This window comes from Fusarium flagelliforme (assembly GCF_020744385.1).
Source record: "Fusarium flagelliforme strain FIESC 12 MPI-CAGE-AA-0113 chromosome Unknown B0J16scaffold_4, whole genome shotgun sequence".
In the NCBI taxonomy this organism is placed as follows: domain Eukaryota; kingdom Fungi; phylum Ascomycota; class Sordariomycetes; order Hypocreales; family Nectriaceae; genus Fusarium; species Fusarium flagelliforme.
Window position 1 is genome coordinate 2,903,040 of NW_025763506.1, and position 25,437 is coordinate 2,928,476.

General features: G+C 49.0%; 8 protein-coding genes across 8 annotated transcripts; 5 read left to right on the forward strand and 3 right to left on the reverse strand.

Moving 5' to 3' along the window:
- The first annotated feature begins 775 nt into the window (after positions 1–775).
- B0J16DRAFT_135487 (auxin efflux carrier) lies at positions 776–3,098 on the forward strand. Its single transcript, XM_046121803.1, has 3 exons — positions 776–1,333; positions 1,389–2,757; positions 2,816–3,098. Exons 1-3 carry the CDS (start codon positions 1,066–1,068, stop codon positions 2,877–2,879), a joined length of 1,701 nt encoding a protein of 566 aa, XP_045983174.1. The 5' UTR covers positions 776–1,065; the 3' UTR covers positions 2,880–3,098.
- On the reverse strand, positions 3,039–4,410 carry B0J16DRAFT_135523 (uncharacterized protein). The gene is made up of 3 exons (XM_046121806.1): positions 4,049–4,410; positions 3,787–3,961; positions 3,039–3,726 (listed from the first exon to the last, which is right to left on the reverse strand). Exons 1-3 carry the CDS (start codon positions 4,154–4,156, stop codon positions 3,317–3,319), a joined length of 693 nt encoding a protein of 230 aa, XP_045983175.1. The 5' UTR covers positions 4,157–4,410; the 3' UTR covers positions 3,039–3,316.
- A 250-nt stretch (positions 4,411–4,660) lies between these two features.
- Positions 4,661–7,364, forward strand: B0J16DRAFT_135499 (carbamoyl-phosphate synthase L chain, ATP binding domain-containing protein). Its single transcript, XM_046121804.1, has 3 exons — positions 4,661–6,887; positions 6,937–7,015; positions 7,066–7,364. The coding sequence occupies exons 1-3, from the start codon at positions 4,831–4,833 to the stop codon at positions 7,132–7,134; spliced, it is 2,205 nt and encodes a 734-aa protein (XP_045983176.1). The 5' UTR covers positions 4,661–4,830; the 3' UTR covers positions 7,135–7,364.
- On the reverse strand, positions 7,057–8,687 carry B0J16DRAFT_135512 (putative amidoligase enzyme-domain-containing protein). The gene is made up of 3 exons (XM_046121805.1): positions 8,252–8,687; positions 7,618–8,183; positions 7,057–7,566 (listed from the first exon to the last, which is right to left on the reverse strand). The coding sequence occupies exons 1-3, from the start codon at positions 8,493–8,495 to the stop codon at positions 7,411–7,413; spliced, it is 966 nt and encodes a 321-aa protein (XP_045983177.1). The 5' UTR covers positions 8,496–8,687; the 3' UTR covers positions 7,057–7,410.
- Positions 8,688–9,081: 394 nt separating this feature from the next.
- On the forward strand, positions 9,082–10,872 carry B0J16DRAFT_341970 (Butirosin biosynthesis, BtrG-like protein). Its single transcript, XM_046127862.1, has one exon. It carries the CDS (start codon positions 9,498–9,500, stop codon positions 10,575–10,577), a length of 1,080 nt encoding a protein of 359 aa, XP_045983178.1. The 5' UTR covers positions 9,082–9,497; the 3' UTR covers positions 10,578–10,872.
- On the reverse strand, positions 10,755–12,167 carry B0J16DRAFT_320324 (uncharacterized protein; the record flags this gene model as incomplete). Its single annotated transcript, XM_046125564.1, has 3 exons — positions 10,755–10,801; positions 10,851–11,429; positions 11,483–12,167. 3 exons carry the CDS (start codon positions 12,165–12,167, stop codon positions 10,755–10,757), a joined length of 1,311 nt encoding a protein of 436 aa, XP_045983179.1.
- Positions 12,168–12,550: 383 nt separating this feature from the next.
- B0J16DRAFT_135587 (uncharacterized protein) lies at positions 12,551–15,211 on the forward strand. The gene is made up of 8 exons (XM_046121807.1): positions 12,551–13,013; positions 13,071–13,222; positions 13,278–13,539; positions 13,591–13,872; positions 13,924–14,366; positions 14,416–14,476; positions 14,526–14,835; positions 14,891–15,211. Exons 1-8 carry the CDS (start codon positions 12,933–12,935, stop codon positions 14,929–14,931), a joined length of 1,632 nt encoding a protein of 543 aa, XP_045983180.1. The 5' UTR covers positions 12,551–12,932; the 3' UTR covers positions 14,932–15,211.
- Positions 15,212–15,333: 122 nt separating this feature from the next.
- On the forward strand, positions 15,334–25,003 carry B0J16DRAFT_355878 (uncharacterized protein; the record flags this gene model as incomplete). Its single annotated transcript, XM_046129439.1, has 16 exons — positions 15,334–15,943; positions 15,996–16,636; positions 16,688–16,971; positions 17,442–18,285; positions 18,339–18,578; positions 18,628–19,869; positions 19,918–20,392; positions 20,442–20,922; positions 20,977–23,184; positions 23,360–23,364; positions 23,683–23,739; positions 23,837–23,972; positions 24,037–24,138; positions 24,186–24,261; positions 24,313–24,390; positions 24,437–25,003. 16 exons carry the CDS (start codon positions 15,334–15,336, stop codon positions 25,001–25,003), a joined length of 8,046 nt encoding a protein of 2,681 aa, XP_045983181.1.
- Between the last annotated feature and the right edge of the window lie 434 nt (positions 25,004–25,437).

Sequence of the window (25,437 nt, forward strand, 5' to 3'; positions counted from 1 at the left end):
ACCTAATGCAATCGTGCGTCGCGCCGGGAAGATCATTCTCATATCCGACCCCTGTGAATGGAACGGGATAGGATCATCACTCCTAACTTGGGCATTCTTGAACCATTTCGAGACATTTTGACGGTGGACTGTGTTTCGATACATCATCGCTAAAGAGAACTTGCGATTTGTTTCTACAGTTACTTGTTTGATGATACAAAGGAGGTGTCTGGCCGACGGGGGGGCCTGCAAAAAAGTTGTTTTCCGATGAGCCCAATAGGAATACACCAGTGAGTAGTTTGGTTGTGGCGCCATGATCCATCCATCCATCGAAAAGATCTCGTCTTGTCCCTATCAAACCCTTGACACTGGCCCTGGCGCCACGGCACACATGGGCGTGTTTCAATGGTTAAGTTTGTCGCAAGGCATGGGTCTAAATGGTTGGGTTGCCTCATTCAGGGCGCTGGCATTATTACTGAAGCGGCCAGTGACGGCGTGCAGATAATTCCTCAAGGAGCTGAAGGCCCGGACTGAGGTAACCCGCCAGGTGAGAGTATAGTCCGATGTAGCCTAAACAAGGCAGCTGATGGGGCTGCTGTCATAGTTCAATATCTAGCTCAAGGTTATCAATCGAGAATCAGGGACGTGCATCGCCATCCATCCCTCTTGTAACTTGTTCCAGCGGGCTAGGTACCTTACCTAGACTACTGCACTGTACCTAGTGTGTAGGAGGCATCTGGCACCGCCGACTTGGGCCCCAGAAAAAAAGAACCCACTGGCGCAGCCCTCTGTTTGAGTTCGCACTCGCTACCTAATATCTATTCTTCGACTTCCTTTTCTTTAAATACTATTTGACGACACACTTAATCGACACAATTATAAAGCTTTGCTTTCGTGTATATCGATTGTGTCTCTCTGTTGACTTTATCCCACCCCTGCTCGACCTTTCCAAGCCCGACAGCCTAATCAGTTGCATCGCCACGGACGCGCGCCCAGAGATATAAGCATCTAATAACCTCCGACCCGCGCCGATCTTGTATTTCGTCTGATAACAACGACTACGATCCAAATCACCGCTATTAATTGATGGCTTCCTGGCAGTCCTTTTCGGTCCCGTCGTTTCGGTTGACGCAACTTGCTCAAGATGCATACGAGTTACCCCTACAAACGCTCGCCAACACCCATGATTCGCACCCTTCGATAGGGCATCTGTGTCTCCTGGTGTTCGAAGCTGTTCTTGAAGTAGTATGCGTCAGTTTGCCCGGATACATCGTCGCGCGACTCGGTCACTTCGATGCCGAGAAGCAAAAGTTCCTTGCCAACCTCAACGTGATGCTATTCACGCCATGCCTGAGTATGTTGTAGTTCGGCGCCGACGGTAGTCTGGTATACTAACATTGGACGCACAGTCTTTACAAAGCTCGCTTCTCAGCTCAACGCTGAAAAGCTTTCAGATCTAGCCATCATTCCCATCATCTTCGTCATCCAAACATTTGTGTCCTGGGTTGTGTCCTATGTCGTCGCAAAGTTGTTCCGATTCAACAGGCGCGCATCAAACTTCGTTACAGCGATGGGTGTTTTTGGAAACTCGAATTCGTTACCCATTTCTCTCGTCCTCTCGCTCTCTCAAACATTGAAAGGTTTGCACTGGGATAAGGTTCCTGGAGACAATGATGATGAGGTTGGCGCGCGTGGCATCCTTTATCTCCTTATCTTCCAGCAACTTGGTCAGCTCGTTCGATGGAGCTGGGGTTACCACGTTCTCCTTGCACCTAAGGAAAAATACCCAGAGTACCGCGAGGAAATTGCCGAGGAAGGCCAGCGCTACCATGACGACGAAGACCACGAGGAACGCGAAACCGCGGCCTTGATTGATGGTCTTGATGGAGAAACAGAGGACGAGGGAGACCGTCAAAGTATCGATTCCCAAAACTATGATCCCGCTGGTCGCACTCCTGTTGCGAATGCCTCCCGTGTTTCGCTTGCGGTTTCCAGTGACGATGATCTGCCCAAGAAATCTATGCCAAAGGGAAAACAAGGGCAGACTGACATCGCTGCTCCCCTCAATGGTAATGCTGGCAGTATGGACTCTTTCCCGCGTGTTCCATCGCTGGAGGACGAAGAAGAGCCCGCCGGTATCACTGAAAGAACCAAGTCCGCTTTCAAGTCCCCTTTCATTCGTTTCTACAAGGCGACATCTAAGTCGCTTAGCAACTTGTACCAGATGTCTCCGGCTCCTGTCAAGTCTACCTTGAAAGTCATCAACCGCGTGGCTGGGAAGTTCAACAATTTCATCTGGGAATTCATGAACCCTCCGCTATGGGCTATGCTGATTGCCATCCTCGTTGCCTCTATCCCATCACTCCAGCGACTTTTCTTTGAAGAGGGCTCTTTCGTCCAGAACAGTGTAACCAACGCTATTCGATCAAGCGGAAATGTCGCTGTGCCATTAATTCTGGTCGTTCTCGGTGCCAACCTTGCTCGCAACACCATGGCCAAGGATGAAGCTCTGGACCCCGAAGAGGAGCGCATCGGAACTAAGCTACTGATTGCCTCTTTGCTTTGCCGTATGGTTCTTCCAACCGCTATCATGGCCCCCATGCTTGCTCTTATTGCGAAATATGTAAACGTCAGCATTCTCGATGATCCGATTTTTGTTATCGTTTGCTTCTTGCTCACTGGCGCGCCCAGTGCGCTTCAGCTCGCTCAGATCTGCCAAATCAACAACGTCTTCGAGAAGACTATGGGCAGAATCCTGTTTCAAAGCTATGTCATTTGGTAAGTCGCTAATCTTTGCCCCGGTGTAAATTAAACCGAATTGCGCTAACATATGCAGGATCCTTCCCTCGACCCTGATCCTGGTCATGATGGCCCTCGAAGTTGTCGAATGGGCTCGATAATTTCATACACAGTTACGTATGGATCAGAAAAGTAAACGAACGAAGCTTTGATATCCCGGTTGCTTTCAGGTCTCTTTGGACCATCTCTACATATGTCAGTTTGTGTTGGCGTTGGGCGGTCTGGTGAGCTATTGCTTGGGAAACATGCACATTGGCAAGGATTTACAGAGATTCGTGTCTTGAAACAGGACGAGAGAAACAGGCCAAAACATTGATCGTCTTGTGCCTACTGTTGGTTATCTATAAAATAATGGTTTAAGCGGGAGTTGTCGGGTCTGCCTCTTAATAGTGCGAATGAATGATGAAAGAATAAACGGGGTTTCGTGTCTCGCATTGAATCTAGTGATTGAAGCGGTACATGTTATACCTAACTACTCATTGCCATGACTTGAAATTATAATACACCAACAAGAGTCATGAGTCGCAATATGCCCGTCTCACCGGGTTCCGTTAACCATGCTCCCTTCTGGCACTATTTCCCAGTCTCTTACAGTGCCCTTCCAATCACTGATGCGCACGTCCTTGATATCGACCGATACGACCCTGACTTCCTCGCCAGCAACGAAGCAGCTGCGGCCCCCATCCTCAACAGCTCCGTTCTCGCGTTGAAACGGCTGGGTCGCAGACTCGTCGAAAGTGTTGTTTTCGAGATGCTGCTCGCGATAATACTTCTCCTCCTCTGTTCCACTAGGCACTAAGCGAGCGGCACCTCCTATGGTCGCGCTGATACTAGAGAGTGCTGATGTATTGAGGTTTAGAAGGAGTGAGGCGAGGCTCGAGCGGTGCTCAGGACTAGGCGAACCGCCGGATGGTCGGCGGCCGTGAGTTGGCGGTCGGTGAGAAACCCCTGAGATTGTGGTTAGCATTTCGATATCATCTGGCAAGTGCTAGGAGATGGAAAACATACAGTCGTGGACGAGCAAAGATACGTTGGGATTGGTCACGAGGTTGGAAGTCTTTCGAGAAGCTGGGTTTGTTGTCATGATGATGACTGGGTAGTTGGAGTAAGGGGAAGATGGGAGGTAAGTATAGTTCATGAGGGAGACGTGGGGTATATTATCGGTGCATGTTGCCAAGTGAAGCTATATTGAGTATCAGTAATTGACCCAAGGTGATCGCGTTGTTGAACGCGCTGTCACCTGTCACTGCGGGGGAGGGGCAGAGCGTACAAAGCGAGCATTGTCCAGACATTGGACGACGTCTGGGGGGAGTGTTGAAGTCGTCTGCTTGTGGGTATCGCCTACAGAGGCTTCAGAGTTGAGGGGTATTTGCTCCATCTTGGGTTATCTTAACAATGGTTGAAGATGCTTGAGATAGGCTCTGTAGGAGCTTCAAACCGCTGTGCTGCACGACGCATTCCGCAAGTCCCGCTGCAGCGGTTTTGGCTTAGTCATTCGAGAATTGAGGGGCAAGTGACGTAGACGAACCCCTGTAGATAGCAGGGTAGGTACAACTGGAGAGGTGTTCCATTGAATAAACTGGGCTTAGCTGCCTACCTACTAAGGTAGGGACGACCACTATATACAACAAAACCTGCGACCTCAGGTTTCTCAAGATCATCCAGAACTTGTACAAATATGCTTTGAAGATCGAGGGAAAGTGCGCGTACATGACTTTGTGGGAGGATTCATGCTTTAGGTTCTCTCGATCGCTTTCCCCAGAGTTAACTGGAGCTAAGCTTCCACTGAAGTTAAGTTGCCGTCCGGGGAAGGTACCTAGGTACCGGCTACTTGCGGTTCCTTACGGTCACGGTTGTTGTAGCCGCGTTCAACCTTCAAAGCCGACGGCATAGCACATTCACGGCATTAGAATCGAGTATAATATTCCGAGGCTGATATTTGGAGGAGATCCTCTTCTTATTTATGTCCCTGAACATCATTCTGAAGTTTTGTCAAGCTGCATACTGCTCCCTGACTTTAACTTGGGTGCTCCTGTAACTCAATCGCCCATCATGCGTTCTACACTCCGCGCAAATAGACGTCTTCCTCTGAAGCCTCTCCCTCGGTTTCTTTCTACCACTACTTGCTCAAGCGCTTCTACGTCTTCGGTAGCCTCTTCATCATCTACGCCAAAGCAAACACCCATCAATTCAGTTCTTATCGCCAATCGTGGTGAAATTGCCATTCGCATTAACCGGACTGCTGAGCGTCTTGGTATCAGAGCTACCACCGTCTACACTGACGTTGACGCTGGCTCCTGGCATGCCTCTTCAGGATTCCAGTCCTTGGGTCTGGGCCCCGCAAATGCTTACTTAGATGGCGAGAAGATTATCTCCCTAGCCAAGCAGAATGGCATCCAGGCACTACATCCCGGTTATGGGTTTTTGTCCGAGAACTCCAAGTTTGCGGAACGCTGCGAGGAGGAGGGAATTGTGTTTGTCGGACCACCAGCCACTGCTATGGCTGATATGGGACACAAGGCTCGCAGTAAGGAGATTATGACCGCGGCCAATGTCCCCTGCGTCCCAGGCTATCACGGCACAGACCAGGGCGAGCAAGAGCTTCTTGAGCACGCCAAGAAGATCACATTTCCAGTCCTTCTGAAGAGTGTTCGAGGCGGTGGAGGTAAAGGAATGCGAATTGTGTTGACGGAGGAGGAGTTTTTAACGCAGCTCAGGAGTGCCCGTGCTGAGGCCAAGGCCTCGTTCGGCGAGGGAGGCGAGGTGATGCTTGTAGAGAAGTACATCATTCGCCCAAGACACGTTGAGGTGCAAGTTTTCGCCGACAAATGGGGCAACACTGTCGCTCTAGGCGAACGAGACTGCAGTGTTCAGCGTCGACACCAGAAAATTCTTGAGGAATCACCTGCTCCCGATCTGGATCTAGCAACCCGGCACGATCTCTGGGATAAGGCCCGGAAGGCAGCTTCGGCGGTGGGTTATGTCGGCGCCGGTACTGTTGAGTTTATCCTCGATAAGGATACCAACAAGTTCTACTTTATGGAGATGAACACCCGACTTCAAGTGGAGCATCCTGTCACGGAGATGGTCACGGGCCTGGATCTGGTAGAATGGCAGTTCCGAGTTGCTGCGGGTGAGAAGCTTCCTATGACTCAAGAGGATGTGGAAGCTCAGATGAACGAGAGAGGTGCCGCCATCGAAGCACGAATCTACGCCGAGAACCCCGAAAAAGGCTTTATTCCTGACTCGGGCAAGCTAGTAAGGGCGTATCTCCCTGCCGAGCTACAGAACGAGGATGTTCGTTTGGATTGGGGCTTCCGCTCTGGAAATACCATCTCCGAGGCCTACGATGGTATGATTGCCAAGCTTATCGTGCGAGGCGATACGAGAGATCGCGCTATCGCGAAGTTGGAAAGTGTTTTGAGATCTTATGAGATTGTTGGGGTCGCTACAAACATTGAGTTTCTCAAACGGCTTTGCGAGACTGATGCTTTTGTAGCCGGTGATGTAGAAACTGGTTTCATCGACAAATGGCGCGAGGAACTGTTCAAGCCTCGAGCAATCAAGAACGAAGTCGTTGCGCAAGCTGCCCTTGGCATGATTAATTTTGAACTTCAAAACTCTGGTCCTCACGGTCTTACGCTTGGCTTTGGAGAGACCAACAGCATTGGTGAAAGAAAGCTTTCTTTCAAGGTTCAGGATGGATACAGCCAGGAAGAAGGAGAAGTTGTCGAGGCCAGCGTGACCCAGGCAGGCCACAACCTATACACCGTTTCCATCTCCCGAAAGGGCGACGAGACACCTCAAGTATTCACAAACATTGCCTGCAAGCCAGAGCCAGAGGGCGAGGTTATGAAGCTTGAGTCATACTTCCCACTTGAGCGAATACAGTCCTCAGTCGTACCCCAGCACACAGAGAATGACACCAAGGTCACAGTCTTCCAGCATGGCGTAAAGACGGATCTTGTCCTTCTACCACCCAAGTGGTACGAGAAGGCCCTTGGTCTCAAAGAGTCAAGTGCCTCAGTCGCAGCACCCATGCCATGCAAGATCCTGAAGAACGAGGTCGAGGAGGGCCAAACTGTACAAAAGGGAGCACCTCTCGTAGTGTGAGTTCCACGCTTCCGTGTTATCTGAAATACAACTGACAGGTCCCAGAATCGAATCAATGAAGATGGAAACCATCATCCGATCGCCGCAGGACGGCGTGATCAAGAAACTGGCGCACAAAGAAGGAGTAAGTCATCACAATGAGTGTCTATAAGCAACATGACTAACATGTGTTAGGATATCTGCAAAGCGGGAACAGTACTTGTGATGTTTGAAGAAGCTGAAGCAAAGGAAGAGGATGCATGATTGATATTGGATACCATGATATAATGAATTCTGGCGTTACATAAAGGAATTATAACTTTCACTATCTTTCAATTTAATCACTAGCTTGGTGACTTAGTATGCCCGAACTCCACCAACTCCAACAGATGCAATCTCAAATGGAAGAATAAAAGAAGGTTGCCAAAATAAAGAAATGACAAAGAAAGGAGAACACAAAAAAAAAAAAAAAACATTTGCCTTAACTATGGCGGAGTTAGGGCGAGCCTGTTGTATAGAGAACGAATCTGTGCTCCCAAATCATCGGGTATTCATGGCGATGTACTCTGCAGGGAGAAATCGGCTAAGTTTTGATGCCTTGGCCGCTTGGCGAATTCGTTTCCACCAGCTTTCAAGACGTGCTTGGAATTTTGGATCCTGGGATGAAGTATACGTGGTAAGTTTGTTGATAAGATCCTGGAAGTCTGTCAGAAAGGATAAGATTTATGAGTAGGCGCCGAAACTCACTTCTTCCAAAGCCAGCGTGATGAAGCCCATCACAAATGCGACCCAGGCAAGTGTTCCATTGGTGCTCAGGAATTGGTTGCCACCACGGAACTCGACCGTACCAGTGCATTTTCCGGTCTTGGGATTAGGGAAAATATTCGCGAAGTTCCAGAGCACGTATCTATTGCCCTGAATGTAGTAGCACAAGTCCCTTTCTGATGTCTTGGACTTGATATCTGCCGCTACTTTCATGAGAGTGTTTTTGCTCCTCCCATATGCCATCAGCGTTTCGTGAAGCCCAGAACCCGTGCTCTGACTATTTGGACGACAGTACTGGTTCTCGCGACGAACTTTCGGAAGAACAGCTGCAACAAACTCCTCGTAGACGACCGAAGCAAAGGCAATCTTTTTCAGACTGCGTAAGGAGAACTTATTATGGCTAGAGACCGGAGTAACATGGACGTGGCCACCGCATGAGATATCGCGCTGAGGGCTGAAGTGTACTCGCATAGCTTCCCAGAAATCACCAAGGATTTTGCTGACAGGCTGTTTGGTATCTAGACGAGGAGAGACGACTTCCATGCAGACTGGGATCTCATGTTAGTGAGTGAGCTGACTAGCTAAGCTCGGCTGGTGCCGTGGTGGAAACACATACCCATGGGACGCTCTCTCTTGAGAGAACCATCTCTGGTGACGAACCATTTGCCGCCGTAGTACTCCGGGTGCTTGCTGTACTTTGAACAATCATCGTGTACCGCGGCAATGTCGCGGTTCCGTAGTTTCTGGGCGAGTTGACGGTACCAGTCAACGTTGGTAAAGCTTTCCACAGGACCGTAAGGCTTCACCACAGCTTCGATCTCGACACCAAAGTTGTAATGTCTAAGCGTTGTCACCGTCATGATCGACAGTACTTGATGCAGAAACGGGGGACTGGAAAAAGAAAAAGTTGGCCGAGTCGATGGGTTCCGGGTCAAAGGTGGCGGATTGGGCTTGCAGATGTATGTTGAAGATGTTCTTTTTAGTAGGAATGATGTCGTTCCACACGCATGAAGCTGATGGACTGTTATTTGATATCCCTTTTCGCAGGTATGACAATCGTTGGCTCTCAGCTTTCCAGATAGTAGCGATGCTCGTGCGCCTGACACAAGCTGTACAATACTGTCACATCTCAAGAAAAGCGTCGCCTCTTGGCCCTGTTAAGTACAGTACAGCAAAAACGTCTCTGGCCTCGAATAGGCGGTGCGGACGGATGCTTTGGAAGAGGATGCCGATGTGGATCCCGCCTAGCCACGCCGGGTGTTACGGGGCCCTGCCGAGAGACCGGGGGTCACAACTCCCAACAGGGAAAAGGAGCGGGCTGGGCCGTTTAGTAGCGTCTCGATCTCCCAAGTTGCAGTACCGCACGACACCTGGTGTTTTTGCCTACCATTGAGGCTGCCAAAACAAACGGTATTCTTGGGGACAGCTGCACGCACCCTGCCATACCCGCTCGCTAGTTGCTTGACAAGTCGTCTTCACGTGGACCTCAGCAATTGGCCATGAGTTGTCTTCCAAATCTGACTCAGTTGCTGCCCAATGTGACAACGAGCTCGAGGCCCAGTAGTCCACTCCGCCTGTTGAGCGCTGTTGGCGCCGAGTGCAGCTACTGTACGTAAGTCAGTTTATGCTTTGGCAAAGTTGACGTGGACGCTGCTTGTTTGACCAGTATCGTGTTTTTTTTCATGTGAGGGAGCCGATTCCCATCACATCTTAATCGACGTTAGTAGCTCACTATCACACTTCTCATACCAAAAACGAAACATACAGCAAATATCACCCATTTCTCTGTACCTGCACCTCCTCACCACACCATCTCATTCCATCGGATACTCGGAATTTCATGCCCCCGAAAGATCTTCAATATGAACGCAGCTGCAGATGAAGCCCCAGGTGCCGCCGACACTGGACAGCCCACCAACAAATACTATTTTGCCTATGGCAGCAACCTTCATCTACAGCAGATGAAAAGGAGATGTCCTGGAAGCAAATTCATCGGTTCTGCGAAGCTCGTAGACTACAGATGGCAGATCAACGAGCGTGGCTATGCCAATGTCATTGAGGCCCAAGGCCATTGGGTAGAAGGCTTGGTCTACGAGATCAATGCCCGCGACGAAGCTCGTCTTGATATCAACGAAGGCGTCTCTAAGGACGCATACAGAAAACAGTACATGACCGTCATGCTACGGCGTGCTGATGCTGCACTGTACCGTCGGCCTGTGTCTTGGATTGTGAATAACGGCGGTCCAGACCAAGCGAGACACCTAGCTCAGCAGAGCAACGGCCAAAGCAGAATTGTCAGCTATAAGCCCCATTTGGAACACAACATCTTGGTTTATGTTAGTCCAAGATACATTGTCGACAGCGAGCCCAAGGAGGAATATATAAACCGAATCAATCTAGGAGTCGCCGACGCCAGAGCACTGGGAGTCACCAGCGACTATATTAGCAACTGGATCCGGCCTTTCGTCCCATCCTCATCTAATCACAACTCAGGGCCAAGCGGAACAGGAGCAAATACTACGGCAGTTAATAAGCCAAAAGTTGTGAGAAAAGTTGTGTCTCCCCCAAAGAAAGCCAAGCAACCTACTCGCACGGGGAGGGAAGCGTCGCCAAACAAAGCGGCCAGCCCCAGGCCTACACAGCAGCAGCAGCCTCAGCCTCCCGGGGCTTATGGTCAACGTTCAGGGAGAACCACTGCATCTAATGGCTCTGAGCGGCTTGCGCGACCTCCGCAATCACGTTCTCATGCAGTATCAGCACCACCGCTTCCCCCACGTCCGGCTTACCCCGGAGGTACTCTGCAGGTCCCTGGTTCTAACCGGCGACGACCCGCATCAGACGTTGGAGCGCCGCCGCCTCCCTTGCCCCCTCGACCTCGTCGAGTACGGAGCATACCAGTCATTGTTACTCAGGAAGGTTATGGCGGTTACTGGTATCGATAAAAGTTCAGATCTAGCCCAATTTCCTTAAATACCCAAATATGATATCCTTTACACACTACCTAATTGACAATCCCGTATATCCTATATCTATCTTGCCTTTCGTCTCGCTTTCTTAGTGCTGTGTCCTGCATTCTTCTGACTTTCTGTTCAATCAGAGAACCATTTATCCCTATGCAGCTAGTATCTTGATCTGCCTGATGATGAGACTGCAGATCCGGGTGGCCCTAAAGATATGTTAGAGTTTGGAGAATTATTATAGATGCGCAAGCTTACTTCTTGAGCTTGATGCTCTTGATGCGCTTCGGCTCGGCCCTTGAGAAGATGATATTCCGTCCCATAACCATCTCATTACTGTTGGGCCCTGGGATACATCCCCACCTGCGTTGGTAACGAGCACTGTAGGCTTGGCGATTGCTTTGAGCCCAAGTTTTCTCCCACCCTCAATCCTCTCAACAAACAGCCCGGGAGCCACATCAAATAAATATATGACATTGCGTCGTGCTGGCGAAGCCGGCTTGGTCCCAGACAAGTCAAGAACGGCTCCCCCATTCGCAAGGTTAAAACATTGGTAAACCTCAAGCCTTGACGAGGCTGACCGAGCTGGCCACTTTAGGGAATAGATACTAGAAGCCAGATGGAGCTGATGGACAAGATCTGCTGCAGGCTCTACAATACTCCGTCGCACGGAGGCTTGGAGATCTGCTGGAGTGGTCCTTGGGGCAATGGTAGAGAGCAAAGAAGTTAGATCGTCAACAACAAAATTGATATACCGCTGCCGTCGAGCTCTGAAGATAGGTTGGTGTGTCAGCGCTGTAAGTGTTTCGCTCCTCCATTCTCTACATTGAGCTACATCTTGAGACAAATTAGCAATGGCTAGATGTGTTGTGCATGGAAAGAAGGCATACCTCTTTGCAGCCGAGACATGGTGTTTTCAAGCTCGTCAATCCACGTCGAGGTCCCACCATCTTCGCTATCATCCAAAGGACAATAGAACGACTTGGAGAACATGGTAATGTGAAGATAATTCATGATGGCTCCAATGATATGAAACTCATCAGATTGACTCACGCTTATACATCGCCTAGAATGCTCTCTTAAAAGAGTGGCGAGCCGTGACCCTTCGGGGGGAACTGCCCTGGTCGCGAGGCGGCCGGATTCCACATCGTCAATGATAGGGCCGGCACGGTTCTCAACCCATCGTTGAACATTCCCAACGAGCGTCTTGTAGACATCCTTTGCCTCTGATTCAGTAATATCCTTTCTCCTGGGCTGTAGACGAAAAACTTGATCCTGAGCTTCCGCGAGCTGTCGTTGGGTGCTGGTAAGCTGTTGTTGGAGGGTTTCCACACGGAGCGCCAGTTCGTCTTTCTCCATTTCCCTGTCTTCAATTTCCTGTTGCCGTGAGTCCAGTACGGTCTCGGTGAAGCGACGCAAATGGGTCTCGCTAGTTAACCTGTCCTCAAGTCCGTGTGCTTGTGAAGGTGCTTGCTCTGATGTTAAACCGCTTTCTTCTGTTCTTCTGTAGTTATTTCCCGCTACCGGGTTCGTGGCATCGGGGCCCTGTGTAAGAACTTGTAAAAAGCGAAGCATCAGTGAGGAAATCGAATCATTTAGCGTTGCATATGTGAGTCTGAGATGACTGCCAGAGATTGGCTCCGAGTCTGGTTGACCAAGTTTGGTAGATCAAAAATGAAGCCACAGGTGGCACGGCTGGGTCATTCTGTGATAGGAACGCCAATGAATGTCGGGATTGCCCAACAAAGACCCAACCGCAGCCTCATGTTGCGGTTGGACATTGTCGTTGCTTCGATTAGGCGTCAGCTAATGGGTACCTAATCCTTCTCTCAGTTGTGCGACACCAAAAAGTCGGTCTCGTCTTAAGCGGTCACTACAAGCTCCACTAGACGTTGCTGGGGTTAATAAAATAGTCTTCAATCGTGCCAGATTTCTATTGAGGGCCAAGACGGCAATATTTGGGACATCAAGAACCCACCCAATTCAAAGCCTTGGACGAGGCCAAAGTTGGAGATCAAATGCGGTGGTCACTGCTCCATGACTGAACGGTGAGAGACGGACGAGGCCCAAACGACCCCAGTCACACAGTGGTGAGGCCCGAAAGAACCACAACGAAAGGCTAACCACGACCAAACCTGCAGAACAGCTCAGAGTCCGATAACGTGTCGATTTCTGTTGTATCCAATTGGGGGTTGACAAGAACGAAATCTGGGGCCGGTTGCTGCTCACGAATGAGCTTGTCGGCAGAGTTCCTCACAGGACCCTACCTGGCCGTCCCACCACAAATAGTTGACATAGTAATGAAACACCATATCATAACTCGAGTGAACACATTTGGCCATGACAAACAATCGCAGGATCGTTGTTTCCATAGATTTTGGAACGACCTATTCAGGCGTCGCCTGGGCTGACACGACTCGGGTAAGCGCTGCCCTTGCTTGTATCTTCTTAAAGGTGAGAGACCGCTAACTCCAATAGCCTGATGTTCAGCACGTCGTGACAGAATGGCCTTCAGCCGGCTCGTCCAAGAGCAGTCCGAAAGTGCCTACCGAACTCCGGAAGGTAGCAGCTGGATGGCAGTGGGGTTTCCAAATCCCCGAATCCGCGAAAAGAAGTAAATACTTCAAGCTGTTAGTCTCTCTCCATTCGTCGTCGACGACTTCGTTTGACCAGAATCTATTGTAGGAAGCTGGATGATCCATCTGGACTCACCAAAGATGGAGAGTCAGCAAAGGACCTCACTAAGGTCTACCTTTCATGCCTCCAGTCGCATTTCGTCAGCATTCTTGAGAAACAATTGGGACGAAGTGTAGTTAGATCGACGCCGATGGACTTCGTCGTGACGGTCCCAGCTATTTGGTCACCAAAGGCAAAACAATCGACAGAGCAAGCCGCAGCCATGGCAGGATTCTGCGGCAACCAGCGAATCCAGCTCATTTCAGAACCAGTAGGCTAGAGGACTGAATGACATTCAAGTTAAAGAGCTGACAACGCGCAGGAAGCCGCAGCGCTTTACACTCTCAAGACTCTCAGCCCTTCAGCATTACAAGTAGGCCGCAAATTCGTTGTCTGCGATGCAGGCGGCGGCACTGTTGACTTGATTTCCTATCAAGTAACAAGAACAGGCAGAGTTGAAGTCAAAGAAGTTACTGAGGGCACAGGCGGGAAGTGTGGTTCCTCTATGCTGAATATGCGTTTTCGTCGGCACTTGAAGCAAACTCATGGCGACAGATACTGGACCGATGAGAGACTTGTGCCAGCTTTAAACGAATTTGAGACGGTAGGCATCTCTGCATATATTTATCGGGCCAAATTGCTTAACGGGGTACAGTTCAAGAAGACCTTTTCTCCCAAAGGCGAACCCTTGACTCTCAAGGTCGATCCCAGCCTTGGCCTTAAGCGAAATCGATACACCATGTCACAAGATGATATGAAGACCAAAATCTTTGAGCCTATCATGAAGGACGTCGTGTGCCTCATCAAGGAACAGATCAGGATGGCCGGGGATGGTGTTGCCGCTGTAATTATGGTTGGAGGATTTGGCCAGAGCAAGTATCTGAAGTCCCGCGTCAAGGAAGCCATTTCGAGTCGTACCGATGTCCTCCAACCAGAAAGCGGCTGGACAGCTGTGGTTAAAGGCGCCGCAATGCATGGACTTAGTCGATATCAGTCCTCATCGACCAGAATCGAAGTGGCATCTCGAATCGCTAGAAGATCGTACGGAACATGCTTGATGACGAAATATGATATGATGAAGCATAACCCGAAAGAAGCGTGAGACTTCAGCTTTCTTTGATACAAGTGCTTTGCTGACCGGTAGCAGGTTTTGGTCTGAGAAAGAGCAGGAATCCGTCGTTTCCGAGATGTGCTGGTTCATTCAAAAGGTATGCCGAATTTGTATCGTAGTGACTTTGTGGATGCTGACTTGAGCAGGGTGAGTCCTATCCTGAGGGTAAACCGTCACGAATAGAGTACCAATGTGATCTTCCCGTGGTGCTTGGCCATGCACCTCAAACCGAGATCGACATTTATAGCAACAATAATGATGGCAAGGCTCCGGTACACCTTGACGCAACAACGCAGCATATCGGAACCCTCTCACTTGACCTTGGGAAGATACCTGAAGCAGTTAAAAGAACGGCGAGGATCAGGCGTATGGGACTCCACCGCTATTATTGCTTGAAAGGCGCCATCGAAGCAGTGTACGGGTCAGCTGAAATCACGTACACTGTTAAGCTTGGAGGTAAGTAATTTCTGAATAGCATGGGCATGTTCGTCACTAAATTGTGCTCTGATAGGAATCACACATGATATGATTAGTGTGCGATATGAACGTTAGATTTGTTGGCCAGCTAGAAGCAGGCGTTGGTGGAAAAGGAGCGTAGATCATATTTCGATACAGTAGCCAGCCATCTGGTATCGGATTGGGCGTTCTTGGACACGTTTTTTCACGGGAGGAGCATTCTGTGCTGCAAATATTAAATGCATAAAGAAAAAGAAAAGTTATTTCCTTTGCCAACTTGTCTCATCAGTATAGTACCTACTACCTTAGTACCTAGTATTCAGCTACCTAGGTACTAAGGTGCCTAGCAGGCAACAACCAAGTCAGGCAGTGAATGTGATAAATGGTCACATGACCTCGCGTCACCCCCACATCGTCTAGTCGCGCTTCTCACCTGCCATCGGAACCCCTTCGAGCAACATCGTGTATTCAGTCAATTTTCACGATGCTTGATGCACCATGGCCAACAACCTTCACCCCAGAGCGGCTGTTTCTGACCATGGGCAAATGGCTGGTGGATATGCCGCTGGACCTCCTCCATCGACCCTAGCTGCACAGCTCGTGGAGAATATTTCGGCATCAACGAAATCCTCCAAATCAGATGAGAATAGTGAACTCAAAGGCTTTTTTGCCATCATCCAGCGCGTCAAGGATGACCCTGAACTCTTGAAGACCCCGGAAGATCGAGTTGAACATAATCACATGCTCATTTACGTCTATTCGAGAGCCGTCCTCGAAGGTATTCGATTAGACGATCCGTTCCTTGACCGGGCACAAGTACGAACGGAAGCCCTAAAAGCAATCAACTTTCTGAGATTCTCCATCAAAGAGACACCTGCTGTGCTCAAACACAAAGTTAATAGCCAAGAATATATGTTCCGCGGACAGGAGCCACTGTGGATATGGCTTCTTCCTCAATTGCTCAGGCTCCTTGGCCACGCTCAAAGTCTTGAACTCACAGAAGCCATTGAGAGCTTTCTTCAAAATACAATGCTAATTATAGCGCAGAACTGGAGTTTGTGGGATATTGCTCCTGCGTTGCTGTTTTATTTACGTACCATTACTTCTCGTAAGTGAACTCCCTAAGATATGGATATGCAAGAGCTCACGAGATGCAATAGACATACTTAATCAACTTCAAGACCCCCTTGTCGTACCTGATGTGGAGGAAACCTTTAGAACGCTATCTTTACCTCCGGAACTTGCTCTTGGCCGATATGTTGACAAAAGCTCGCCCTTGATCAGCCAATTGACGTATTCCGTTGACCGGATGCCACATGCCTTGCAACAGCTCATTAGCTTCTGCAACGTGTTGGCTTATCCTATTCTGTCTGCAGAACAGACCTTACATACTGTGGTATCTTTCTCAGAGAGTGCAGTATGGCTGATTGATGTTCTGGGGGACATGCAAGCTGTTCGTCACCGTCATGGACGTGCGTTTCCGGCGTCTTCACTCCACATCATCCAAATAACCATCCGAATTGAGAGAGCATTATCGAAGAAAACAGGAGTCAGCGCTTCGATCCACAAAAAGGCCGTCACTCTTTTGATCCTGCTCTGCGGCGACTTGGCAACAAGCTTGAGCGCCTCTGCGATGTTAAACCCTAATGATGAGGAAACTCGTCGCACATATGTTCTGGCTCTAGCTATAATCACAGCAACATCGGTCGAGGACAGGTCGATTGGACGACTGGCGGTCTCCAGTCTTGTAGACGAATCCTCGATGTTTTACTCTGCTATGCCTGAAGGGACAGACATCTGGGTATAGTACTTTTTCCATTAGTGCTCCTGCTCGCTGCTAACTTGTTGAAAGAGAGTAGCACAGATGCTGAGGCAAGTCAATGCCGGTTCTAAATCACAATCGCTCAGCTCAAACATACATCCAACCAAGTTCGAGGACAGGGAAGTGCGTGAGATGATTGAGGCACTGGCTTTGACCTACGACGCGCCTGACGAAAACTCACAAGATCGCTCCAAGCGCCGCAAAGTATCGCAGGTGGATTCTAGTCCTATGGCTACTCTATTGAGCTCCTTGGGAGTCACCTTAGGGTTGACGGACGTTGACGACGGCTTCCCGAATCTCGAACAGCAATTCCTGTTAGTACTTTCTCTATCTCCTGCCTCACAAATTCTTACTTGACCAGGGACGAATTTCCCGCAATGAATGAATCACGTCAATGCCTCGCGCTTGACTTACTGTCGCAGATATCCTGTGTAGCTGACAGGGACAATCGTGGGAATACATCTGCTACGAAGAGTGGCTGCCTCATCTGTGAGACAAACATATTTCCAAGCCGTTCAACTCCCTATGCGGCAACGATTCTGAAGTCTCGAGTTGAGTCACTTTTTACGAAGTTGGTCCGACTGCCCGTTCTTGCCGAGTCTCGGCGCCCGAGAGTTGCTGCCATGATGGCACTGCGGAAGGTGATTCTGCATTGTGATGATGCCGAGTTGCTCAATCTAGAAACATCTGGATTGGGTCAATGGTGTCTCCAGTCTCTGAACAGCTCGGTGAGAGAACTGCGCATAGCCGCAGGAAGAGTCCTCGCTACTTTCTCTTTAACCAGGCCCGAGCCCGTTCTAGCAAGCATTATTCTACCAGCTCGCCCGGCAGATGGAAGTGATGCTAAAACTGCACGACTAGAACAATTTCAAGAGCCTTCTTCTACCCATGGCAATGTGGATTCAAATGCAGCAGACGGATCGTCATCGATGAAACGCCAGGATTTAATATCACGTAATAGAAAGAACTCGATTGCATTGTTGAAATCGATTTCGGACAAGAACCCGCCAAATTTGACAGAAACATTCATCATGGCATGGGGCCAACTGGGTACAGTTGTCTGGGAGCACGAACTCAATTTGGTCCTCATTAAGCTTCTGGAATACTTGGGAAGCAGTAACAATGTGGTTTCGGCCTTTGCGTTCAACGAGCTTTTGAATTTAGCAGAAGCTCGCCGAGTGACTCCGAGACGTCTCTTTGAACCCTTTTGGCCGAATCTTGCATACATGGCCACTAGGGATATGGTTCAGCGTCCTCAGATGAGCCGGACGATTGCTGAACTCCTACAAGTATCAGTCAACGAGCTGCTTCTCCTAATTCAAACACACGCACTTCCATGGCTTGTGCTTGATAAGCAAAAAGACGTCATTCAAAAGATTGCCGAAGCTCGACAAGAGTCGGAGATTTGGCTACCCCTTATTGACCCTGCGAATTTAGCAGCTACTCTAGCATTGCTTTTAATACAAGATACTGAGGACATTGCAGGGTTTGCAAAATCACGCCTTGACGAGTTATCGGCACATTTCGAAACCGAAACACTTGTTAGCCTTCTTCAGGTAGAACCAGTGCTTACTGTCATGGAATTATTGAAGGCAGCCGGCGACTCAGATGAATCCAAGAAGGCACCCGTAAGTCCGCCTCTGGATATGCTTGGCGTTTTAACAAACTGACCTGTTCCCAGATTCGGAAAGCTCTGGAAACCATGGCCCAGATGCTACTGCCTCCAAGTAAAGAAACTCGATCTAAGAAAGGGGATCATACTGCTCGATTTATTCACTCCTCGCTTCTTGGACTCATGGCGCGGCTCTTCGATGTAATTAACGATCATAACCTTCCAGATCCAGAGCGCCGATGTTATATTCGAGCCATGGAAGAAATGATTAGAGTATCAAGGGGTAACGCCAGCACAGCTAGACCTCAGGTAAGTTCAATATCCACTTTCCAGGACGAACATCGCTGATAAAAACTAGATATCTGCTTGTTTACTCTCCACGCTTGCGCAAGATGCTTTGAGGGAAGCCAGTTTCGCTTGTTGGGCGTCAATGCTCACCCATCTTGGCCAGGAGGATGTCGAAGCGTTGCTAGAGACAACATTCTTTATTGTTACTCGCTACTGGACTTCGATGAACAAGTCCACGACCCTTCTTGCTCATCGGACGCTTCAATTGTTGGTCGATAAGTTCGAGGCTCTTGTCGCAAAGTACATTATCAAATTGCCTTCACTTCGACACATTCCTGAGCTCAAAGATATCGAGATGAAACTGGACCAGCACAGGCCAGCAGCACTTGCAGTTGAAGAAATTCTTGAGTCTTTTGCTGAGAGAATCCGTCACGAGAACGCGGGCGTCACGCTTCAAGCACTGACAGAATTGGTTCCGTATCTAAAAGGAAACCAAGCAGCTTTACACACCTCCGATGCCAGTCTACAATCAGATGCTGGCGTTGTTGCACTTGTGCGATCTCTCCTTGATTGCACTTGCAAGTACAATGGCCTCCCAGGAGACATTGCGCGCCTATGTACAGAGGCCCTAGGCCTCATAGGCTGCCTAGATCCCAGCAAGACCGAGACCGTAAAAGAGCAGAGGTCTATCGTGATATTGAACAACTTTGTGGACAACGAAGAAACTACTGATTTTGTTATTTTTCTTCTGGAAGAGGCCATAGTGCCAGCTTTTCTGTCCACTACTGATGTCAAATTCCAGGGGTTCCTGTCCTTTGTTATGCAGGAGCTCACGAGCAGGTGTGATCTCAATGCCGCATGTGCCATGGCAACCAGTGGCATGTCTGGAGCTAACGATATTTATCGCAAATGGATCGCGATGCCGGAAGCTATCCGAGAAGTGGTCAGTCCATTTCTTACTTCCAAGTATGTTGTCGCTCCGATGGCACACACGGAAGTTAGCTATCCTATTTTCCGTCCTGAAAGGTCATATGGAAATTGGCTGAGACATTATGTGGTAGACCTTCTCCGGAAAGGGCAGACCCCTTTTGCGGATCTAATATTCGAACCTTTGGCGCGTGTCATTCGTGTTAGGGATCTTGCCATTGCAGAGTTTATCCTGCCCTACATTGTATTACATACTCTGCTAGGGTCCCGTGCTACCCAGGAGGATAGGGAGAATGTCCTCGGTGAACTTCTTGCCATCTTAGAGCATCAACCCGAAGAAGGAGCGTCTTACCTAGAGAAAGAGGATTTGAAGCGGTTCTGTCACGTAAGTCTCAGTAATCTCAATCTCCAATGTCACAAACTAATTTATTAGGCCGTTTTCCGCATCATTGACTATGCGATGAGATGGATGCAAACCAAACGAGCAACCGGCCGGCTCACTGAATCCGATAAGGAAAGGTTAACTCAAGTACAAGAAGCTCTTGACAAAATTCCAGCTGAATTGATCGCACAAAGGGCTGTCGATTGCAATGATTACGCTCGAGCACTGTTCCATTTAGAGCAACACGCGCAGAAGATGGAGCAACGAAAGAGGCAGCCTGGAGAACGCATACGTCTTTTGCAGAAATTGCAAGACATGTATGCCAATGTTGATGAACCTGACGGGCTTGACGGAATCTCAGCTCACCTACAAGTTCTTGACCTTAACCAGCAGATTCTAAGTCATCGCAAAGCTGGTAGATGGACTGCCGTGCAGAACTGGTACGAGATAAAACTAGCGAAAGAGCCTGCCAACACGGACGCACAGATCGACTTGCTACATTGCTTGAAGCAAGCCGGCCAACACGGTAAGGACAGTTAATTACTCGATATAAATAAGTGGCTAATGTGGAACAGAGGCTCTGTTGAATCATGTCGAGGGTATGCAAACCGACGCATCCATGGACAACAAGATCATGCCGTATGCGGTAGAAGCAGCATGGGTCACAGGAAGATGGGAGAGCCTTACAAAATTCGCTAAACGGTTTCATGGAGACGTCATCGAGGATTTCAACGTATCAGTCGCAACTATCTTTGACAAGCTCATGGCCAAAAAGAAGCCTGAGGAACTGTCTCTGATTATGAACGATATACGAGTTAAAATTTCATCGTCGATGAATGCTGCATCTACATCATCTCTCCAGGCCTGCCATGATCTCCTCCTCAAAGCTCATATTCTCACAGACTTGGAGATCATCATCGGCACAAAAGCAGGAGATGAAGCCGCCCGACAAAGTACCATGGTGCTCCTAGACAGACGACTTGAGATTATAGGGGCTTACATGAATGATAAGCAATACCTCCTTGGCATTCGACGTGCTGCCATGGAGTTGAACAGGTACGTTTGTCACTGGTTTCTGTCAATGGTACCTACTCACACTGATCAACATAGGCCAAATTTTACCAATCTAGACATTTCTGGACTCTGGTTATCGAGCGCACGACTTGCTCGGAAGTCGAACTCCTTACATCAATCTTTCAATGCTGTGTTACATGCTTCGCAGTTAGGTGATGATGCAGCGACTATTGAGAATGCTAAACTTCTTTGGAGAGAGGGCCAGCACCGAAAAGCAATTCAAGTTCTGCAGGGAGCAATCAAGAGTAACAAGTTTATGACACAAACAGGGACAGCCACCAGCACAAACACCAACAAACTAAACCCGCAGCAGAAGCTCTTAACAGCTCGAGCACAACTGCTCCTGGCCAAGTGGCTGGATAGTGCCGGACAAACGCATGCAGGCGCCTTGCGTGAAAAATATCAACAACCGCCGAAGACGTTTGCAACGTGGGAAAAGGGCCACTACTATCTCGGCCGACACTACAAGAAGATTCTCGAGGCTGAGAAGCCCCTTAAAGCTGAAGATCAAAGCGACAATTACATAACTGGCGAGGTTGCCAGACTTGTCATAGAGAATTATGTGCGGTCACTCAACTCGGGTACCAAATATCTCTATCAAACTCTTCCAAGGATTTTAACTCTTTGGCTCGATCTTGGAGCACAAGTGGACAAAGCACCAGAAGGCAAAGCGTCGCTCTCTCGTGAACTTCATCGACGGCGCGTTGAGCAGCTCAGCCTACTACACTCCTTCCTCGACAAATACATTCATAGACTACCGGCGTATATCTTTTACACTGCCTTGCCACAGATTGTTGCGCGTATCGCCCATCCCAACCCGCACGTATTCGACCGGTTGACGCACATCATTGTGAAGGTCGTTGAAGCACACCCTCGCCAGGCACTTTGGAGCTTGATCGGAATCATGACGACCAGACAAGTATCGGAACGAAAAGCGCGGGGAACTCAGATTCTCCAAACACTCAGGAACATATCTAAGAAAGTGGAAGGATCCTCGACCGACTTTAAGCACCTACTCAGGATGGGGGAGAAATTGGCCGAGCAGTTGCTTTTGGCGTGTCAAAATGGAGACTTCCGCGGCAACAAAACTGTCCACGCCAGTCTAAGCAGGGATCTTCGATTCCATCACAAGTGCACTCCCTGTCCATTAGTTGTGCCCGTCGAGAGTTCTTTGACAGCAACATTACCGGCAGTGTCAGAGTATGTTAAGAAGCACAAAGCATTCTCCAGAGACGTGGTTACAATCGATTCTTTCCTTGATGATGTTTTGGTGCTGAGCTCATTGGCTAAGCCAAGACGGCTCACGGCGCGAGGCAGCGATGGGAAGAATTACATGCTTCTCATCAAACCCAAGGATGATCTGCGAACAGATCAACGTCTCATGGAGTTCAACGGATTAATCAATCGATCGTTGAAACGGGACGTAGAGTCCAGTCGAAGACAGCTTTACATCCGAACTTACGCTGTGACGCCACTAAACGAAGAATGTGGAATCATCGAATGGGTGCCAGGGATCAAAACCATGCGAGATATTCTGATCAACCTCTATGCCTCTCGAAAGATTTATCCCGATTACACAGTTCTAAAGCAACTTATGGATGAAGCATGTCTTTCCGATGGCAAAACTAGAATTTTCACAGACGAGGTTCTGGGCAGATTTCCTCCGGTTCTTCAGCTATGGTTCACGCAACAGTTCCCGAACCCGTCAGCATGGTTTGCTGCAAGACTGAAATACACACGATCATGTGCAGTCATGTCCATGGTGGGAACCATCCTAGGACTTGGTGACAGACATGGCGAGAATGTGAACTTGGAGGAGGGCAATGGTGGGGTGTTCCATGTCGACTTCAATTGTCTCTTTGACAAAGGCTTGACGTTTGCGAAGCCTGAGCGAGTACCGTTCCGACTTACTCACAACATGGTAGCTGCGATGGGCATTTACGGCTATGAAGGGCCATTCCGCAAATCTTGCGAGCTGACTCTCAGCATCCTTCGTCAACAAGAAGAAACACTAATGACGATCCTTGAAGCTTTTATATACGATCCCACGCTGGACCTGCAGAAAGAAAAACGCACGCACCGGAGAGGAGATGTAGGCGTCAAACTCCAGCCCCAGAGCGTTGTGGACAGCATCAAACGCAAAGTTAGGGGATTGCTCCCAACTGAAAGTATACCCCTAGGAGTTGAAGGTCAGGTGGAAGAATTGATAAAACAAGCGGTTGATCCTAGAAACCTGGCAGCGATGTACATAGGCTGGTGCCCGTTCCTGTAGTAGAACGAAGCCAGAAAGAAAAATGGCAAAAAGGCCAGACGATTCACATGAAAAATGAGCTTCAATTAATGAACTTTATTTGAAATAACTGACATGATTCTTTTCAATAACAACATTTATGCATTTCGTGAATTCACTGTTGGGCAGTGTTGGTGGTTGCCTTGCTGGCGTTTCAGGCGGGAGTAGGTACCGTACCCAGGTAGCGCTGGGACGCGTTGGTCGCGTTCCTTCCCCAGGCAAAAACGACTTGCACATTTCCCACTTTCACACATCTGATCTCATCTCGCTTTAACTCTGTGTCTATCACTTTGATTTAACTGGCAAAAGAAGGAGAATATAATATCTCCCTCTTTCTACGTGTTAAGTCATCTTCTCCCATCTTTTACTCGACCTCAGCCAAAACTAAAGCTTGAGCTATCACATAGTCTACCACATTTCTGACATCCATTTGCATCGTTCGTTATCTTCAGCACTTGGCATACTACGTGCCCCGCGCACCACCGCAAAGATGGGCGAATACCGTATCGGTAAGTTGCACGACTCACATGTTTTCATCACAGTCGCGCTGTTATTCCATACCTGTCTCAGGAGTCTATCAGTATTAGCCTGCTAACAACGCAATAGAGGTATCCCCCAACAACCGCGCTGGTTGCAAGGATAAGGAATGTCATGCCAGAAATGAGAAGTGCACCAAGGGCACCATCCGCTTCGGAGTCTGGGTTATGATCCGAGACCATGGAAGCTGGCAATGGAAGCACTGGTAAGATTCGTCGTTTGTCAGGAAAATATACATCGGATGACTAAATCATGGCTCTTTTGCTCAGGGGTTGTGTCTCTGGTCAACAGCTAGAGCACGTTCGTGAACTGTGCCAGCAGGCCGACGGCACTTTTGACTGCAGTTTTATTGACGGCTATGACGAGCTTGGGTGAGTTTCAGTGGCGATTCACGTCTACACCCTTCTGACAATGACAGCGACCACCCAGACCTGCAGGAGAAGGTCCGCCGCTGCGTTAACCAGGGCTTCATTGACCCTGAGGATTTCAATGGAGTATGTCTTCGATCCTGTTCGTCTCTTTATGATAACCAACACTTTATGTAGGACCCTGAAAAGAACAAACTCGGTGAGAAGGGCATTCATTTGACCGCTGTCCAGAAGAGAAAGAAGGAGGCTGAGGCTGTGAGTGATGTGCTGATATCATGAGACATCTTTCTGACATTTACAGGCTGCCGCAGACGATGAGGACAAGTCAAAGGCCAAAGGCAAACGTGGACGTAAGAAGGCTGCCGATGAGAACGAGGAGGACCAGCCGCAGCCCAAGAAAGCCCGAAAGGCTGGACCTGTGAAGGCTGAGGAGAGCGAAGAGGAGGAGAAGCCTGCTCCCAAGCCTGCCCGTGGACGCAAAGCTGCCAAGGTTAAGAACGAGAGTGATGATGAAAATGCCGCTCCTACTTCTGCCCCCGCCCAGAAAGGACGTCGAGTGTCAGCTCAGAAGGTCAAAAACGAATCCGATACCGATGAGAGACCAGCACCTGTCAAGAAGGGACGAAAGGCGGCCACAAGCAAGGTTAAGGACGAAAGTGAAGACGAGGCTCCCGCTCCTGCTCCCGCTAAACGAGGACGTCGAGCTGCTGCTGTGAAGGCAGAGGAAGAGAAGCCAGCTCCCGCCAAGCGAACACGAAAGGCTGCCACTAAAAAGGCCGCGACTCCTGGGGAGGAAGTTGATGAACAGGAGGAAGAGAAACCTGCACCAAAGACCAGAGGTCGTCGAGGCCGTTCTTCCAAGGCTTAAGCACATCTCTAGGTCTAACGCAAGTCTATTGGTGTTTGGTCATGGAAAGGCTGGTCATGTTCTTCTTTTTCATCATTGAGGCGCGAGTGTGTATCGTTTTGGGAGTGTTTCGCAGATGCTACGAAGTTGTGATGGGCGCGCTTCACTGTACATGGTTCTTTAAATGGTCAGCTCATGTACTTCAGTAGCGAGTAACAGTACCTAGGAAGAGCAATTGTAATTAGAACCCAACTTTTGCGGCTTAGGCGAGATATGATATTGACCTGGTAGCTGTGAAGTCTATTAATCCAATGGATGGATGGCTTTAGAACTCGATGGAACTAGAAGTAGCAATCAGCAGACTTACATGGACCATGATTTTGGACCTAAGACGCCGTTCCGCCAAGTTTATATTGATGTACTGGACTAAAATAGCGAGTGTGGAGAAGACATGA

Coding starts and splice junctions, on each gene's coding strand:
- B0J16DRAFT_135487 (XM_046121803.1), top strand. CDS start 1,066: ATGGCTTCCTGGCAGTCCTTTTCGGTCCCGTCGTTTCGGTTGACGCAA. Junction 1,334..1,388: donor GCTATTCACGCCATGCCTGA/GTATGTTGTAGT, acceptor TTGGACGCACAG/TCTTTACAAAGCTCGCTTCT. Junction 2,758..2,815: donor TTTCAAAGCTATGTCATTTG/GTAAGTCGCTAA, acceptor TAACATATGCAG/GATCCTTCCCTCGACCCTGA.
- B0J16DRAFT_135523 (XM_046121806.1), bottom strand. CDS start 4,156: ATGGAGCAAATACCCCTCAACTCTGAAGCCTCTGTAGGCGATACCCAC. Junction 3,962..4,048: donor GTCTGGACAATGCTCGCTTT/GTACGCTCTGCC, acceptor TACTCAATATAG/CTTCACTTGGCAACATGCAC. Junction 3,727..3,786: donor ATCTTTGCTCGTCCACGACT/GTATGTTTTCCA, acceptor CCACAATCTCAG/GGGTTTCTCACCGACCGCCA.
- B0J16DRAFT_135499 (XM_046121804.1), top strand. CDS start 4,831: ATGCGTTCTACACTCCGCGCAAATAGACGTCTTCCTCTGAAGCCTCTC. Junction 6,888..6,936: donor AAGGGAGCACCTCTCGTAGT/GTGAGTTCCACG, acceptor GACAGGTCCCAG/AATCGAATCAATGAAGATGG. Junction 7,016..7,065: donor AACTGGCGCACAAAGAAGGA/GTAAGTCATCAC, acceptor AACATGTGTTAG/GATATCTGCAAAGCGGGAAC.
- B0J16DRAFT_135512 (XM_046121805.1), bottom strand. CDS start 8,495: ATGACGGTGACAACGCTTAGACATTACAACTTTGGTGTCGAGATCGAA. Junction 8,184..8,251: donor CAAGAGAGAGCGTCCCATGG/GTATGTGTTTCC, acceptor ATGAGATCCCAG/TCTGCATGGAAGTCGTCTCT. Junction 7,567..7,617: donor TCACGCTGGCTTTGGAAGAA/GTGAGTTTCGGC, acceptor ACAGACTTCCAG/GATCTTATCAACAAACTTAC.
- B0J16DRAFT_341970 (XM_046127862.1), top strand. CDS start 9,498: ATGAACGCAGCTGCAGATGAAGCCCCAGGTGCCGCCGACACTGGACAG.
- B0J16DRAFT_135587 (XM_046121807.1), top strand. CDS start 12,933: ATGACAAACAATCGCAGGATCGTTGTTTCCATAGATTTTGGAACGACC. Junction 13,223..13,277: donor AGAAGTAAATACTTCAAGCT/GTTAGTCTCTCT, acceptor AATCTATTGTAG/GAAGCTGGATGATCCATCTG. Junction 14,836..14,890: donor GTACACTGTTAAGCTTGGAG/GTAAGTAATTTC, acceptor GTGCTCTGATAG/GAATCACACATGATATGATT.